The following is a 16,221-nucleotide window of genomic DNA, read 5'->3' as shown; positions in this document are numbered from 1 at the left end:
TTAGTCTGCTGTCCTTCATCCAGTCGGCTACGGCCTTCATTCCTCTGGGGAGGTTGGCTTTGTCGGTGTGGGGGTCTTCAGTGAGGTATATGATCAGCTGGGTGTCGTCGGTGTAGGAGATGATGTTGAGGTTATGTTGACGTGCGACGTGGGCGAGCGGTGCCATGTAGATATTGAACAGCGTCGGTCTGAGGGAGGATCCCTGTGGGACGCCGCAGATGATCTCGGTGGTTTTTGAGCGAAAGGGTGGGAGGCGGACGCTCTGGGTTCTGCCGGAGAGGAAGGATGTGGTCCAGGCTAGGGCCTTCTCTTGAATTCCGGCGACATGGAGGCGTGTTGATAGGGTGCGCTGTCAGACTGTTTCAAAGGCTGCTGACAGGTCCAGGAGGATGAGGGCGGCTGTTTCTCCTTTGTCCATTAGGATCCTGATGTCGTCAGTGGCGTCGATGAGGGCGGTCTCGGTGCTGTGGTTGCTGCAAAAACCGGATTGGGAAGGGTCCAGGATGTTGTTGTCTTCAAGGTAGCGGGTTAGCTGTTTGTTGACAATCTTCTCTGTCACTTTCGCCGGGAACGGGAGCAGGGAGATGGGCCAGAAGCTCTTGAGGTCCTTGGGGTCTGCCTTGGGTTTCTTCAGAACGGTGTTGATCTCGGCGTGCTTCCAGCTTTCCGGGAAGGTTGCTGTCTCGAAGGAGCTGTTGATAGTTTTCCGGAGGTGGGGCGCGATGGTTGTGCTGGCTTTGTTGAAGATGTGGTGAGGGCTGGGGTCGGATGAGGATCCGGAGTGGATGGAGTTCATGGTTTTGATGGTGTCTTCGTCGCTGACGTTGGACCAGGCGGTCAGGCGGCTGGTGCGGGTAGTGGTCCCGGGGGTGGTGGACTCGGTGGTGGGTGCAGGGTTCTCGGGGTTGAAGCTGTCGTGGATGTCGGGGATCTTGCGGTGAAAGAAGGTGACCAGGGAGTCGCACAGGTCTTGTGATGGTGGTCTGTCGTTAGTGTTGTAGCTGGGGTCGGAGAGTTCTTTCACGATGCTGAAGAGCTCCTTGGAGTTGTGTGTGTTGTTGTCAAGGCGGTCCTTGAAGGTCGTCCTCTTGATGGTCCTGATGAGTTGGTGGTGTTTGCGGGTGGCGCTCTTGTGGGCTGTGTGGCTATCTGGTGTTCGGTCGTGGAGCCATTTCTTCTCCAGCTTCTGACAGGTGCGCTTGGTGATCCGGAGGTCTTCGGTGAACCAGGTGGCTTTCTTGTTGGTGTGGTTGGTTGCGGAGGTCTTGAGAGGGACGAGGGTGTTGGCGCAATCGTTGATCCACTGTTTGAGGTTGGTCGCGGCGCTGTCGGGGTCGGTGGGATCGGCGGGTGGTCTCAGGGCGAGGGTGGTAGTCAGTTGGTCCTTGGTGACCTTGCCCCAGCAGCGGCGTGGCAGCTGTTGGGTGCGGTGGTGTGTGGTAGGTTTCCTGAAGGTGAAGTGGACGCATCTGTGGTCGGTCCAGGGGGTTCGGTGATGTGGTTGAAGGAGACGTTGGGGCTTGTGGAGAAGATGGGGTCCAGGGTGTGTCCAGCGGCGTGGGTGGGTGTCGTCACGAGCTGTTTGAGTCCGAGGTTGGCGAGGTTGTCTATCAGGGCAGTGGAGTTGTTGTTATTCTCGAGGTGGAAGTTCAGGTCCCCAAAGAGGATGTAGTCCGTGGAAGCGAGGGCGTGGGTGCTGACGAGGTCGGTGATTGCGTCGCTGAACTGTGGTCTTGGTCCAGGTGTTCTGTAAACAAGTGTTCCTCGGAGGGTCGTGTTGGGGTCGGTGTGGATCTGGAAGTGCATGTGCTCGGCAGTGGTGAGGGTGTCGTCTGTGTTGGTCGAGACTCTGAGGGTGTCTTTGTGGATGATGGCGATTCCCCCTCCAACTCCGTTGGTGCGGTCTCTGCGGGAGATCTTGTAGCCCTGTGGGATGTCTTTGGCGATGTCTGGTGCTGTGGTGGCGTTTAGCCAGGTCTCCGTCAGGAAGGCGACGTCGGGGGCGGTGGAGTCTAGGAGGTCCCAGAGTTCGATGGCGTGCTTGCGGGTGGAGCGGGTGTTGAGGAGGATGCAGTGGAGGTGGTTGGGTTCTCTGGTTGGTGGTCTGGCGGGCTGGATGCTGGTGAATCTGCAGTTCCAGCAGGTGAAGTGCCCTTGGGTGCACTTTGGGGTGGTCCGGTGGCAGGGGTGGTCTCGTCCGGTGTTGAGTGCGTGGAGGGTGTTGGAGTCGTAGTGCAGTCTGGCGTTGTGGGTGGCGCGGGGTCCAGGGGTCCAGGCGGACGGGCGCAGACAGTCCTGCCTTTGGCGCGCCAGCGGCGCGCCCACTGTGCACGTCCGCTGTGCGGTTGCTGTGCGGCCTCCGTATGTGGGCAGAGGGAGGGAGGAGCAGCTGGGAGGTGGGAGCGGGGCGACCAATGGGGGGCAGGGGGCGGGGCTGCAGCGGCGGGAAAACGGCGGGGACACGGGAGGCGGGAGGGAGCGAGGGGGCACAGGGGCAAGCGGGCACAGGGGGTCAAAAATGGCAGTAAAATGGCGGGGACACGGGAGGCGGGGGAAGCGAGGGGGCACAGGGGCTCGAGAGAAGTAAATACTTGCTAGCTAAAGTACTTCTTAAACATGACCATACTGAGTTTTGTGTTGAAATGCAAACACATGGGATTGTTATAAAGGTTAGGATTGAAACGTCCTACCAGAGGGTAGGTCCCAGGTGGACCAGGTATCTGAAAGACCAATGAAAAAATAATTAACTATGATATGTGCAGGTAACTCCTGCACATCAGTAGAGTGTGCACCCAACTATAACCACAAAGTCAATAGGAGGAGGCCTGTGGAACAGGTTTGCATCTGAACAGCCTACAATGTGGGGTTTCATTTCGTTTTTGTGTATTTTGCACTCATCTCTCTTGAGAAAATAGAACCCTGAGTTTCTTAGCTGGTAGGGTGAGTGATCAGATACAGAGCTGGAATATTACAACAGACACTCTAATGTTATCAATTGAAATAGCATTATTGTTCCTTCCTCTGCACCACGATGTGCCTAGAATCCCTATGTTGAACATCCCTTCACTATGGAGAACCCTTCTTGACGTTGCTTCAGTTCATTGAGGACAACATCAATGAACTGCTCTGTAGTTCACTGTATTACCCATAAATTCAAAGAACATAGGAAGCCAGTGATGTGATGGGACGGGACGTTGAAGAGATGCAGTCAGCCACTTACACCTCTTCACTGTATTAGTTGCCTCACAATTCCACAACTAACAATACACATCAATACAATTTGATAATTTTAAAGATATGTCAATTATATTAAACTCAGCAGACTCACACTGTTGGAATCAAAATGAATCAGTGATATTTCTTTACTCGCTTCCAGCTTCCAGTAACCAGTCTTTTTATCTCTGCTGTCTGATTGGGTGTCAGGCAGTACAATTCCTACCTGATATTAAGTTCCTCCAGCACATTGTTGACTTTTAAAGCCTCGCTTAAAACAGTAGCTCCCTCATTGCTCAACCCGTTGTAGGAGAGATCCAACACCTGAAGGAATATGTTCGCCTGAAAAGATAAAAAAGAAAGAGGAAGTGCATGAGGAGGAAAAGATGACACACAGGCTACCCAAATCAAGCAACGAGAATAGCTGAAAACTGCTAGAGATCCCACACCGGGTTAGGATGATCAGTATATCTCCTAAAGAGCATCAGATGCGTAAACATTGAACAGATGCATTTCAGTGCTTCTAAGTCGATCTAATGTGAGCCCCTGGATACCATTTTCTGCATCTGCTAAACTTAAATGGGTAAATTTCTAGGGGAAAAAATGAAGCTTTGGGTTGCACCATGTGTGATTACTGATGGCTGAAGGTTGACAACCAATTCTCAATAGTAAAAGTATCTGCTTAGGGTGTGTGCATCCCACACACTTTTATTTAATATTTATGTTGGTAATCCCGAACAAAAATTAACGAGTGCTCCAATTTCTCTGCTCAAATTAGGGGTGGGCACATAACCACTATGTGCTAATGATAAAGTGGTCTTGTTCATTTCCACAGTGGAGCTACAGAAAGGCCGCAATATGCTTCATCAAAATGCAATAGACTTGAAATCAATATGATGAAGTATTGGGTTTAAGGTTTGGGCCACATATGAAAGTGAGCAGTATGTATAAGGAAATCAAAGAACAGCATGTTGTTTCAATGTTTCAATATCTGTGGTCTTAACAAACATAAAGCTTCTGCTGTGCTCAATGAATAAAGCAAAAATGTGGCCTTTCCTTATATCTATGTGTATCTTACAGAGTTTGTACAGTAGATTTGGTGATTGTTCACTTTCAATGCTGATGAAGGTCTATTTTCAATTCAATTCAATTCATGGCATTTGTAAAGCGCACAGCTACCACTGAGAAGGTCTCCCGGCGCTAGCGGACAGCACATTAGAGATAAAGAAACAGTAACAATTACATAGCCATAAGAGAGGTATTGAACAGGAAGGTTTTGAGATTGCTTCCAAAAACTGATTCCTGTAGCACATATATTCCTCAGCATCCCAAAACTTTGAGACTTTGTCTATCAACATTTACTCACTGTCATTTACTGCTATCATGCCTTACATGCACCAGTCCAGGCCCACGCCTGGGACGAATCTTACGCTCAATGAAGGGTGTTGACAGCAGATTGTTGTGTATTTTAAGGTTCCTAAAGAGAAGGGATGAGCAAGAAATTGGAGATTCCCCGTCCTCTTCTATTTTGGTGCAGTCATCCCCACTTCATCTTGCTTCTTACACAGTGAAGCTTCATAGAGATAGGAAAGGCCTGGTTTGATCCCCTTGAAGGAGTTATCAGATACAGAAGTACCTTCGATGTCACATTTCTGCTCAGCATATGGGCTTTATCTTCATTGATTGTCTTTTAAATCCAGAGCAAGCAAGTCAGGGGGCTGCACAATCACCATGCTGTCTGTGGAATGCAAACATGGTATTTCTATCCAAGTGCATTTGATGAATGTTTTTGCCTTAGTCCCATGGTGTTGTGAAGGAGAAAATAAAGTATGTTTTGGTCGTGGTGGGCAAATGTTTGTCTTCTCTTTCTCAAGGTGTTGTGACTTGTGACATGCAGTAAAGATGGGGACTGGAAGTAGAGGGGCTTCACCCTTTTCGCCCGGCATGGCACAACCCATTTGACTGATAAAAGACATCACAGGGATAAACCCTAGTTTCACCTCCACCTCTCAACAAGCTCCTATTTCCTGCTGAGTGGCTACATAATAGAAAGAAATGTAAACTACTGTAAGTAGGCAGAGTTCTTTAAGCCTTTACTTTGTGAGTCTGCCATTTCTCTTTGGACAACTTAGGCCCTGGGTATCAGCGGAAATTCTAGTGGTATACCCACTGATATCAATGGCACCCATATCTACCAGAGAGAATGCTATGGTCAGATTTTCTTAGATGATTCTCCCTTTGTGGCAGGAACACAACAGGTAGATAGGTGTCCTTCTATACAGGACACTTCACCCCTGCTGGATAACTTCCACCACCATAGGGATCACCAAGGATAAATCTAACTTCACCAAAGCCTAAAGTTCTGAACTTTCCCTTAAGTTTCCACTTCTTACTACAATACCTCTCTGTGAGAGACTACCGCAGTTGGAAGCCCAGCAGAAGGACCTCTTGGGTGTGCAAATAATCCTAGAATTCTTGTTAAAATTTCCTTCTATCATCTTCTAGTATTGTTCTCCAAAGGGGACGATAGCCACACAGCAAAAATGTTGTTCTGGCCAAAGAGTTATTTCCTCATAGCGCACAGATTTGTTGGCTATAATTGAAAATATCACAGAGAGAAGAAGGGTCTAGTTTTAAAAAAATGTCAGTGCAGAAATACACCCTGGTTTAGCATCTCTTCAAGATGGAAGGCATTGTCGTTCTAACACATGCCCTCTTCAGGGGAGACTTGTTGGTGATGTTGGATCTAAAAGATGCATGAGTCAGTCATTGTCTTCAAAGACCACAGGTGCCACTTATTCTCAAGTGGTTTGAAAAGTGGTATTTTATCATGAGTGCTCCCCCAATGCAATCCTTAAATTTGTGACGTGGAGAAAAATGTAGCTTTCACAGCAAAATTAGGGCATAAATGAAGCTTTAATGTTAAAATCATTATTATGCGATATGGTTTTAATGATGACCTTATAACCTTTCAGGAGGGTTTCCTGCCTAGGTGCTATGGACCTGAAGTCATTTCAGCAGGAGGAACCAATGTTATTTCTTTAAAAGGAATGAACAGGGTGCCCCTCACCAGCTATTATAGACACCTATATTTACTACCTTTTTTGTGATAATGCTATTACAATAATTGATGTGTTGGAAATTGATCACAAATGTCAATCACTAGAATGTCCCGAACTTGACTGAATAAACATAATGATTTTTCCTGACTTTGATGCCGATTGGTAGTACATTCTTTTTTTTTTTATATTAGTGTTGTATTTTGAATTGGAAAAGTTGTAACAATAGAAAGACAGTGCAGTTATGTTGATGTGTGCCCAATTCCACAAAATCGCTAACTTGAAAATCAGTAATTACTCCTCATTAAACAAGGTTTGCATGGATAAAAGGCTGGGTTAATCTTACATGAAGTTGTCCTCCACCACCTTGAGATATTCAGTGAGCTTGTGAGTACCAACCTTAAAGTGCTGAGATGTGTGAGCACACACACACACACACTCACACCTTGAAATGAGTATACTTAGAACATACACACTCCTAAGCACACCTTGAAATTTGTATATTTAGAACACTCACACCCACCCACCCATACAAACACATACTTTACTCTAGGTCCCAGCTGCCTTTGCTGCCCAAGAGGAGGGGCAAGGACACCATCGGTCCCCGCCGCATATCGCTATAAATCACCTCTTGACAACCCTTGGCGCGGGCCATGCCTGGCAAAAGCCCGGGACAAGGGTGGGCCCATTCTGTGCCCATTAGAGCCTAGAAGAGGCTGAGCTGGGACTCCCCCCTTATTTTTTTCCCCGAGGTACTGCGCAGTCCTTCTTATTCTTTTTAGGTTCTTACGGGCACATGCATCATTGTTGCCGTTTTCGATTTCGCAAATTGCAATTCCTTAAATGCAATCGCTATTTAAGAAATCGCAACATAATTGCGATTCCTTAAATTGCGAAAAAACAAAAAAAACATGATGCACCCAAAAAAGGAAATTGCATTCGCAAACGGCCGAATTTTGCGATTCGCACCGTTTACGAATGCAATTTACCTTGATGCATGTGCCCGCATGATCCCTCCCCCAGCCTAACTGCAAGTACTTACCGACATTTGCTGGCGCTCACAGAGGGTTTTGTTTCACCATTTTGTTTAGTACCTCTGTTTGGATTTACTGGGAACTAATGATTGTTGAGCGCAAACAGGGCCCGATCTTGGAAGGGGGTGCAGCAAAGAGAACAGGCCCCCTTGATGGCTCCATTGAGAAGGTGGTGGGTCTGCTTAATAAATACATTTTCCTGGCAGAGAAACGTCTTTCGTCAGTTTTATTGTAACCTGCCTCAGACACCCAAGTGAGTTGTGTGGGGTTGGACTGTGGGGATTGTGTTTGTCACTGTAACCCTTATTTGCTCCCTCTGGCCCATAGAGCCAATCTAATACCGCCATCCCTGGAGAAGCGAAAACAAGGCCTAGCTCACAAAAAATCTTTTAACACTCGTAAGGGCTCCAAATCTACTGCCCCTTTGGTCACAACTTATTCTGGCAACCCCCCTTGTAAAGAGTCCCTTGAGGACATGCTCAATCAACTGGGGAAAAAAATTGTGAATGTTATCGATTGCAAAATGTCGGGATGTGTGACCATTTGGGGTGAATTGAGGCTAAACTAGCGGATTTGGTTTGCAGAAGGGGTGGTAGTAGGGGATGAAGGGATTGGGTGGGTGCAGTGCAGTAAACCGCCTGGCCCTGCCCCACACAGCTTTGACCGAGACTCACTTGGCCAAAGGCAGAGCAGTCCCTGGTAGAGGAGAGGGTCCAGTCCTTGGTGAATGTAACAGGCAGTGCCCCACAACCTGCCCCAGTTGCTTCTGTCACACTGGGGTAATTCTCTGCTGAATACATCAGCACATAGTATTTTTGCATTGGATACCCCTCCACCTAGAAATTCTTCCAACCAGTCAAAGCGGCAGGGTCAGCACTTGCTTTTGTCTCTATATGTGATCCTCCCCTAGTCACTTGGTCCTATGTGGCCATATTAGTGGATGTCCCTAAACTGCTCCCTTGAACTAGTGATTCCACTGTAGAGTTGATAAATAAAGCAACCCATTGGGTCAAGGGGAACTCTAGATTCCAGGACTGTCTACACCTGCAACTACTATGGCAAAACACATTGGTTGGTTCGGGAAAATGCAGAAGGAGTTTGAGGGTGACTGCATTATTATTACCTTTAAGCTGTGCTTAATTTGACCCAGTGCTTTCTGGTGCTCTTCACCGGCACTTAATGGTAAGCACCAGTGCTTGTGACAGACTGCCACAAGGTGATGCTGTATGACCATATTAGAGATGCCCACAACAACAGTTAAGTATTAATTATATATATTTAAAAAATGACTATTACCTGCCGCCCAAGTCATACTCATAGCTTTGGGGGCCTGAAATAGTTCAAATTGTCATACTTATAGAAGTGTGATGGTTAATAATTGAGTTGTTACCATCGCTGATAGTGCTGGCAGGGACAATCTGTGGGCAAGCTGCAGTAGACTCCTGACGAGAGCCCTGGCACTTAATTTTTTACAAATTAAGCACTGCCTTTAGGGATCCTAGGACAGCTAGGTACCTGATTGGGCCCCCAGTGCCAGCCATCAACCATTGAAGCAAGAGTCTTGCCCGTGTTTTTTTTATAGAAACCTAGCAAGCAGGCCACACTCTACTCCCTGTTGTATATAAAGGGGTGTATCCCATATGTAGACATCCCACTTTGATGTGTCGGTTTGTAACCGCTTCTCCCCTTTAGGTGACCTGTCTGAGGATGATTTACTCAGCCTCCATAATGTGTCAACTTCCCGCTGCCCCAAGGAGCCCGGGTTTTTTATTGTTAATTCATCCACCCCGGGCTAAATTAGCACCCTTAAGAGTACAGTGGGGATCAATCCACCCAACGAGTATACTCAAACCCCACGGGAACCACAAAGGATATCGTGAATATCCTCTTTTGGAATGTGGAAGACACCCCCAGTAAATTGGCCTATGATGACTAGGTGCTTTATATACATATTTATATATATATATGCATGATATTGCTTTATTTCAGGAGGAAGTTGTTTTGGGCGGTTATCATTCCTACTTTGTCCTCACAGCTTGTTCCGCTGCTGGCCGTGCCAAGGCGGGCCTAACCTGCTGGGTTAAGATCATGCTGGATTGTAAAGTCACTCCAATTCCCTCTGACAGCAGCTTAAATTAAGCCTTTTTAACCACATGGCCTAATAGTTTGTCTATCAATTGTATACATTGTTATGATGGTTTTTGTGAGGCATACCATATTAACAACCTTAAAGTGCTGTCTGATTTTATATTTGGTCTTGAGGAAACGTTAGCATCCATGCACAATGGCTATAATATTATTGTTTGGGGTGATTTTAATGTGAAATTGGGGTCAACACAAGTGGAGGATACCCAAACTATGTCTGATAGCCTTTCTATCAGGAGTGACAGTCAATCCAGAGATAAGGGGAGCAAGACTCTCTACTTATTAAACAATCTCCTGAATGTTATTGAAATCCATGACCCCCCTATACCCAACTAAGGTAACTTTTGAGGGGGGGGGAATGTTCCACACTGATAGATTATATTTTTGCTAATCAGGAGTTTGGCACCTGTGTCATGAGAGCCAAAATAGATGAAAGATCTCATAGTGACCATAACCCTCTGGGTGTGAAACTATGTATCCCAAAGAGGGAAGGAGACCCGCTGATCTTGACCTCTAGTCCCTAGAAACCAAGATGCAAGGGTAGTGTTTGGTGTGGAGGAATGTGGATATGGCTACTATTCTAGAGAAATTATGCTTCGGCCACCTACCCTTGATTCTTGCTTGTCTCAAGCCTCCTCGTTATTTTTATCTAGGTTTAGTGGTGAGTGGCTTACTGACTACATCCAACAAGTCAAGGTCTGCTGCATTTAAATGGTTTAACCAGGCTTGCAGAAAGGCCTCTAAGAGTCTGCATGAGGTCAACCAAAGGGATGCTCTGAAAGTACATAATTGTAGGCAGGCCTACAAGGAAGGGATAGGGGCTAAGCGGAAGGAACGACAGGATGAATCATGGGGAGATTTGATGAAGGCCTGTAGGTTGAATGATACTAGAGCCTTCTGGGTGGCCATAGGAAAAATCACGATAGTGGGGGTAAAATCAAATTCCATTGTCACCACTATAAGTTAGGAAGCTTGGGTTGAGCATTTTTTTAAAGTCTATGACTCTTCAGGGCTATTGAGGAAGAGGTTGTCTATCCCTTACCAGTGTAATTTTCTGTTGAAGAAGTAAGGGATGCATTTGCTAAAAGCCCAAGTAGAAAAGCTCCTGGGCCCCATTACTCTGTAACAGTTTTAATGTCCTCTGCAGGACGGGCCGACTACAATCCTGGCATTTTACCATTATTGTTATTGTCTTCAAAAAGGGCAATTTCCATTCCCCAGATTGTTATGGGCCAATTTTGTTTCTGGGCTCTGCCGTTAAGTTGGTGGCTAGAAAGGTTTGGGCTCTCCTCTTGGACTGGATTGGGGCTACAGGCTCAGTACGGATTCTGTGGTTGACTAGGCACATCAGAGCAATGTTTTAACCTCTACCTGCTAATAAGTAAGATGGGTTCCATTTGTCTGGCTTTGTTGGATTTGTCTTGTGCCTTCAAAAGCATGGTGAAGTCCAAGCTCCGGGAGCTACTAATTGACATGGGGATTCATAAGAACTTGGTCCAGTTCCTGAGAGCTCTTCACTATGACCTTTCTGCTTCAGTTCGGTTTGGTCCCTTGGGTGAGAAGCCCAGTGGGGCCTGGAATCTATGGGGAGGGAGGACGGGCATGCAAAAAATATTTTTCAAAACATGCATGCAAATAATATATATCTATAAAAGCTTACCTTACACGAACACAACGTCCTCCAGTCCAGACCTCTTCTTCGGCAGGAACTGGATGCAGCAACTACCTTGGCCAGTCCTGGCACTGCTCTTATCAGCATAAGAGCTGTGCTAGGATTGGTGGGAGAGACCTCACTCTGCGCTCCACAATGCTCTAGAGGTTTTGGTTTGCTCCAACCCAGCTGTCTTAAGATGTTAGAGATGCTTAAAGTGCATGTGTTTGGCCACCCCCATCCTGACACTCTGTTTGGCAATTATCATTTTATTTTTCTTCTCTTGGGCTTTGTGGGGGTTTTAAGTGGGGTGTCCACCCCTGGAGAAGACAAAGGGTTTTAGAATTGGATGGGGTACGACAGGGTTATGTTTTAGCCCCCTGCTGTTTTTGTTATAAAAATGGTTTAGGCTCTGCCCTAACCACCAAGGTCTCTGGTCTCTGATGCCCCCTTTTTAGGTGGCAAAAAGGTTCCCATATTATTGTATGCGGATGGTGGAATTTTGTTATAAAGAACTCCCAAGGGCCTAAAAACACTATTCCAGGAATTTTTAACTTTTATGGACTCACTGGGTTTGGCTACTAACTGGTCCAAAACTCTTATCATTACATGTATCTTAAACCCTACCAAGATGTGAGATACCATGTTGCAAGGTCACCATGTGGCACTTGCGCAGGATTTTTACCATGGGTGTAGTCTGATTCCAAGGGGAACAGGGAGCCCTGCATCACTGCAGTATGGCATGAATTTTGATGCTCAGTTGAGTATGTTTTCAACTGGGCCAACTACAATCCTGGCATTTTACCATTATTGTTATTGTCTTCAAAAAGGGCAATTTCCTTATCATATACTTTATTCGATAGATATATATCATAAAAGTACAAACATTTAAAAATACATAAAACAATCCATCCGATAATACAATTCCATCCAGAACAACAAGGGTAAAAACAAAGTTAAAAACAGTACATTCTTTCTAAAAAGAGAACTATACATTGCCGAACAACCTTGAGCGAATTAACCAAGCGCCCCCTAGATATTTGGCTACCCCGCAGATGATAAACATGGAGACAGTATTAGTTGACATAATATGCAGGGCTGATCTATGATCCTTCGCTCCCAATTCCCTACATACTGGTTTCAACCATTTAGCTCTAACATGCTTATAAGCTGTACATGCAAACAGAAAGTGGCCAAGAGTTTCCTCTGGACATGGGAAGCCGGGACATTTTAAGTCATGCCCTCCCTTGCTCTTCCACCCCACCATAAATTTTTTAAGGGGCAGGATACCATATCGTAGTTTCAAAAACAAGGTTCTATCTCTAGGTAATTGGATAAAATCCAGAAAAGGTTCTAGCTTCCTTGAGGATTTATGATCCAAAAAGTTGGACGTCAGGGTTCCCTGATTTGAGTTACAATTAACCTTAGCCTCAACTCAATCCCAATAAAGTTTTTTAACAACTTGTTTGACCGGGGGGCATTGTGAGACCCAAGACTCTCCCAAACCTAGAGATAATACCAGCGTTTTGAGCTTGTTTAGCCACTTTATTTTATTTGCGACATTTAGGGAAATTAACTCATCCAACACTCGAGCATATTGTGCTAGTTCTTGTGTCCTTCTAAGGCGTACCCAGTATAACAGGGGCCTTAGTTGGACTTTATCTGTAATTGATTTTTTACCCATATCAAAAAATAGTGGTAACAAGGGGGTTGAGACAGGGAGTGAGACTAAGTCCCTAATGAACTTATTCTCCGCAGTAGCCAGGGCCTTGGTGTTCTCGGCACCCCATAGTTCGGAGCCGTAGACTGCCGAGGCTAACGCCTTCCCCTCGTAAACTGCCAACGCAGGGGCCACCGGTCTGCTAATGGAAAGGCGCTGGTTCCTTAATATAGCTCCAGAGACCCTTTTGAGATTTAATACCATCTTTGATATATGGGAATCCCAGCTCATATTGTTGGACAATCTTACCCCAAGATAGTCAAATTCACTCACTACTTCTAAGGGGGACCCATATAGTGTAAGATGAGCCTTCCTAACCTTTCTATGCGTTGATAAAACCAATAACTTTGTTTTAGATGTGTTTACTGTTAACCCACGATCTTTACAAAAGAGGGAAAAACGGTCAAGTAGTTTTTGAAGACCCTTGGGTGTCTTGGACATCAGGAGGGTATCGTCCGCAAAGAGGAGTGTGGGGGTTTTCTCCCCGGCAAGGACAGAGGCATCCGCTGGATCCTCCTTCAAATAAAAAGGGAGAATAGTGTCGGGGCCATCACACATCCCTGCCACACCCCTCTGTTGACTGGTACCCTCCCTGTCAATTGGCCCTGACTCCCCCACCGTATCCTTGCGTAGTTATTCTCATGTAGCTTAATAACAAATTGTAGCAAATAGCTAGGAAACCCCAAGGCCAGTAGAACCTCCCATAGTTTGGCGCGTGGAATGACATCGAACGCAGTTTTCAGGTCAATGAAAGCCAAGTAGAGGCTGCCTTTGGTAATTAATATTGACTTCCAGTAGACCGCACAAACCGGACGACCTGATCCACTGCCCCAACTTTCCGCCTGAACCCGGCCTGGAAGTGGGTTAGAATACCCTCGTCCGCAAGCCAGGTCTCCACTCGATTTATAATGACCCTGCCAACTACCTTTTGGATAGTATCAATTAAACTAATTGGTCTGTAGTTGGCAGGGTCCTCTCTATCACCTTTTGTGTATATCGTGACCACCTCCGCCCCTTTCCATGATTCCGGGACGGGGTGGCCTAGCTGGATTAGGTTTATTAAGCATGCTACATAATCAGCCCAAATTTTGGGGTCAAGTAATAATAGGTCCCCAGGCAGACCGTCTGGACCGGCTGCCTTACCTGGAAGGATTTTTAAAATGGCATCTCTAACTTCTTGCGGGGTGAATAAGTCCACCTTGCTATCCAAATCCAAACTGGTGTTGCTCTGGTTACCCAAGGGTGGTGGTATTAAAGAGACTTGGGCACCATCCTCACAGTACAATTTTAAAAAATGGGCATACCATTGCTGTTCATTAATGTGGTTTAAAATTGGGTCAACTCCCCTACGCTCTAAGACATTAATTAATTTCCAAAAAGCGGTTGAGTTCTTTCCACAGACAGCGACCTTAAGCTGTTGCCAATGCTCCTCCTCCCAATTTTTCTTGGCTAAGATTATAGTGCTACGGTACTCCTTTCTAGCCCGAGCTACCTCAACAACCGCCTCAACTTCTACGCTCCCAAACGCCACCTCCGATCGACCAACCACGCCCTCGCCGCCGTCTCCCGCATCCGAAGAGCGACAACAGGAGGAAGGTCCTTCTCCTACCTGGCCGCCAAGACCTGGAACACCCTCCCTACCGACCTCCGCATGACCCAAGATCACCTCTCCTTCAGGAAGAAGCTCAAGACCTGGCTGTTCGAGCAGTAGTGGCCCCCCACCCCCCCCCTAGCGCCTTGAGACCCTCTGGGTGAGTAGTGCGCTCTATAAATGCCATGATTGATTGATTGATTGATTGATCTCACTGCTATAGGGTCTTTCGATTTAATGGCCAGTGTGATAGCCTTCTTCTTTGCTCTACAGTTCAATGTATACCATGGATTAGCCTTTGAAGGTCTAGGATCCACTCGAGTGGGCCCCTGGGAGTTTTTAAGAAAATACTTTCCTATTTTAGCAGTTAGGTTTTTGTACTGGGCTAACAAATTAGGCCCTGAAGAGTGGGGACCTGTTAATTCCACCGCTGTGAGGCTAAGGGTTTCTGCTGTAACTAACTCCCTAATACTATTAATTTTCCCCTCTTCACATTTTACCACATCCCATCTTAGTTTCCGGTTACAGTTGGAGGGAAAGACCTCCTTAGTGATCAACTCTGGCCCCCCACTCTTTACAAAATCCATTACTCCAATTAATTTTCATACATAATGGGTTGTGATCACTGTCTGAGGTCTGTCTAACCTCCATATCTACTAAGCTAGCCCAAGATTGTACATCTAAAAGAATGTAGTCCATTCGTGATGGGCAGCCTAGCCTATTGTAGGTCATTGCCCCATCACGATCGGAAATAGTCCGACCATTTAGAGCCCGTAGGTTGTGCTCCAGAGTGAGGGAATTCAACTGGATTGCTCTGGCAGACCATTTCTTAATAGGGGCCAGAACTAAGGGGGGAATTGTCTGTCTCCAATCCTCAGAACTCAAACCCAGTACATCCTCATCATCCAAGGGTTCAAATGTACAGTTAAAATCACCCCCCACCAGGATATGGGACCTAGGTGGTAATTCTAAAAGCTTAGTATCCAGTAGCTCAATTATCGGCGAGGTTAGAGCACCCTGGACCCCTCTTGCATAAACACAAAAAAGATGAACAATACCCCTATATAGATTTTTCAGGGAAATATGCAAAATATCATTGGAATCAACTTTATGTGTAGTAACAGTACAATTTAGATCAACCTTCACCCAGATGAGCAAACCACCAGAGGGGCGTCCCTTCCCTGAGGAAACTGCTGGAACAAAATAGGTGGAATACCCATTTTTGTAATGCGGGGACAAGGACCAAGTTTCCTGAAACATACAAACCTGAAAGGAATCAATAAAGTTGCTCCATTCCGGGTTGACAAGGTTTCTCCTAAGCCCTGCTATGTTCCATGAAATAATGTTAATCGGGGTGAGGGGTACAGGAGATGCCTTGGTTGTGACTATAAGGCTATGTTCAGATTCACCCAAACTACGATATATCGTTTCCATGTTCATTTGCTCCCCCCTACCACTTCCAGGAGCAACCAATGGAGAAGTTACCACCTCCCCCATATCATTATTGCCAGATGAGAATATTAAATGTCAGTCAACTGCTTCCAGACCACTATAACGATTGAAACAGGGTATTGGAAGGGGATTTTGATGATGACCAAACCATACCCCATTAAACTGATTAGCACCAAAAGGGGACCTACCAGCTCCTCTTTGTACTATGTTCCATCATTCATCAACACCCCCATCCCACTGATTTGTGTTATGATCCAACAATATCTCCCCTCTCATTCCCCCTCTCATATGCTTGGAGGCTCTCAACCAGCTCCACCTATTGCTGCGATGATCTGCAACCATATAAAAATAGGAAA

At 46.2% G+C, this 16,221-nt stretch overlaps 1 protein-coding gene across 2 annotated transcripts in view; it reads right to left on the bottom strand.

Annotated features, from left to right (window-relative positions):
• LRRC74B (leucine rich repeat containing 74B) overlaps nucleotides 1-16,221 on the bottom strand; it is a 432,482-nt gene that overhangs the window by 175,280 nt on the left and 240,981 nt on the right. For both annotated transcript variants that reach the window (XM_078665884.1, XM_078665885.1), the window contains exon 7: nucleotides 3,440-3,555. In XM_078665884.1, the coding sequence (XP_078522010.1) occupies nucleotides 3,440-3,555 (116 nt within the window). The remainder of the gene's footprint in view (nucleotides 1-3,439; nucleotides 3,556-16,221) is intronic.

This window comes from Lissotriton helveticus, chromosome 11, assembly GCF_964261635.1.
Source record: "Lissotriton helveticus chromosome 11, aLisHel1.1, whole genome shotgun sequence".
In the NCBI taxonomy this organism is placed as follows: domain Eukaryota; kingdom Metazoa; phylum Chordata; class Amphibia; order Caudata; family Salamandridae; genus Lissotriton; species Lissotriton helveticus.
This window is presented reverse-complemented; position numbering and strand designations above follow the sequence as displayed.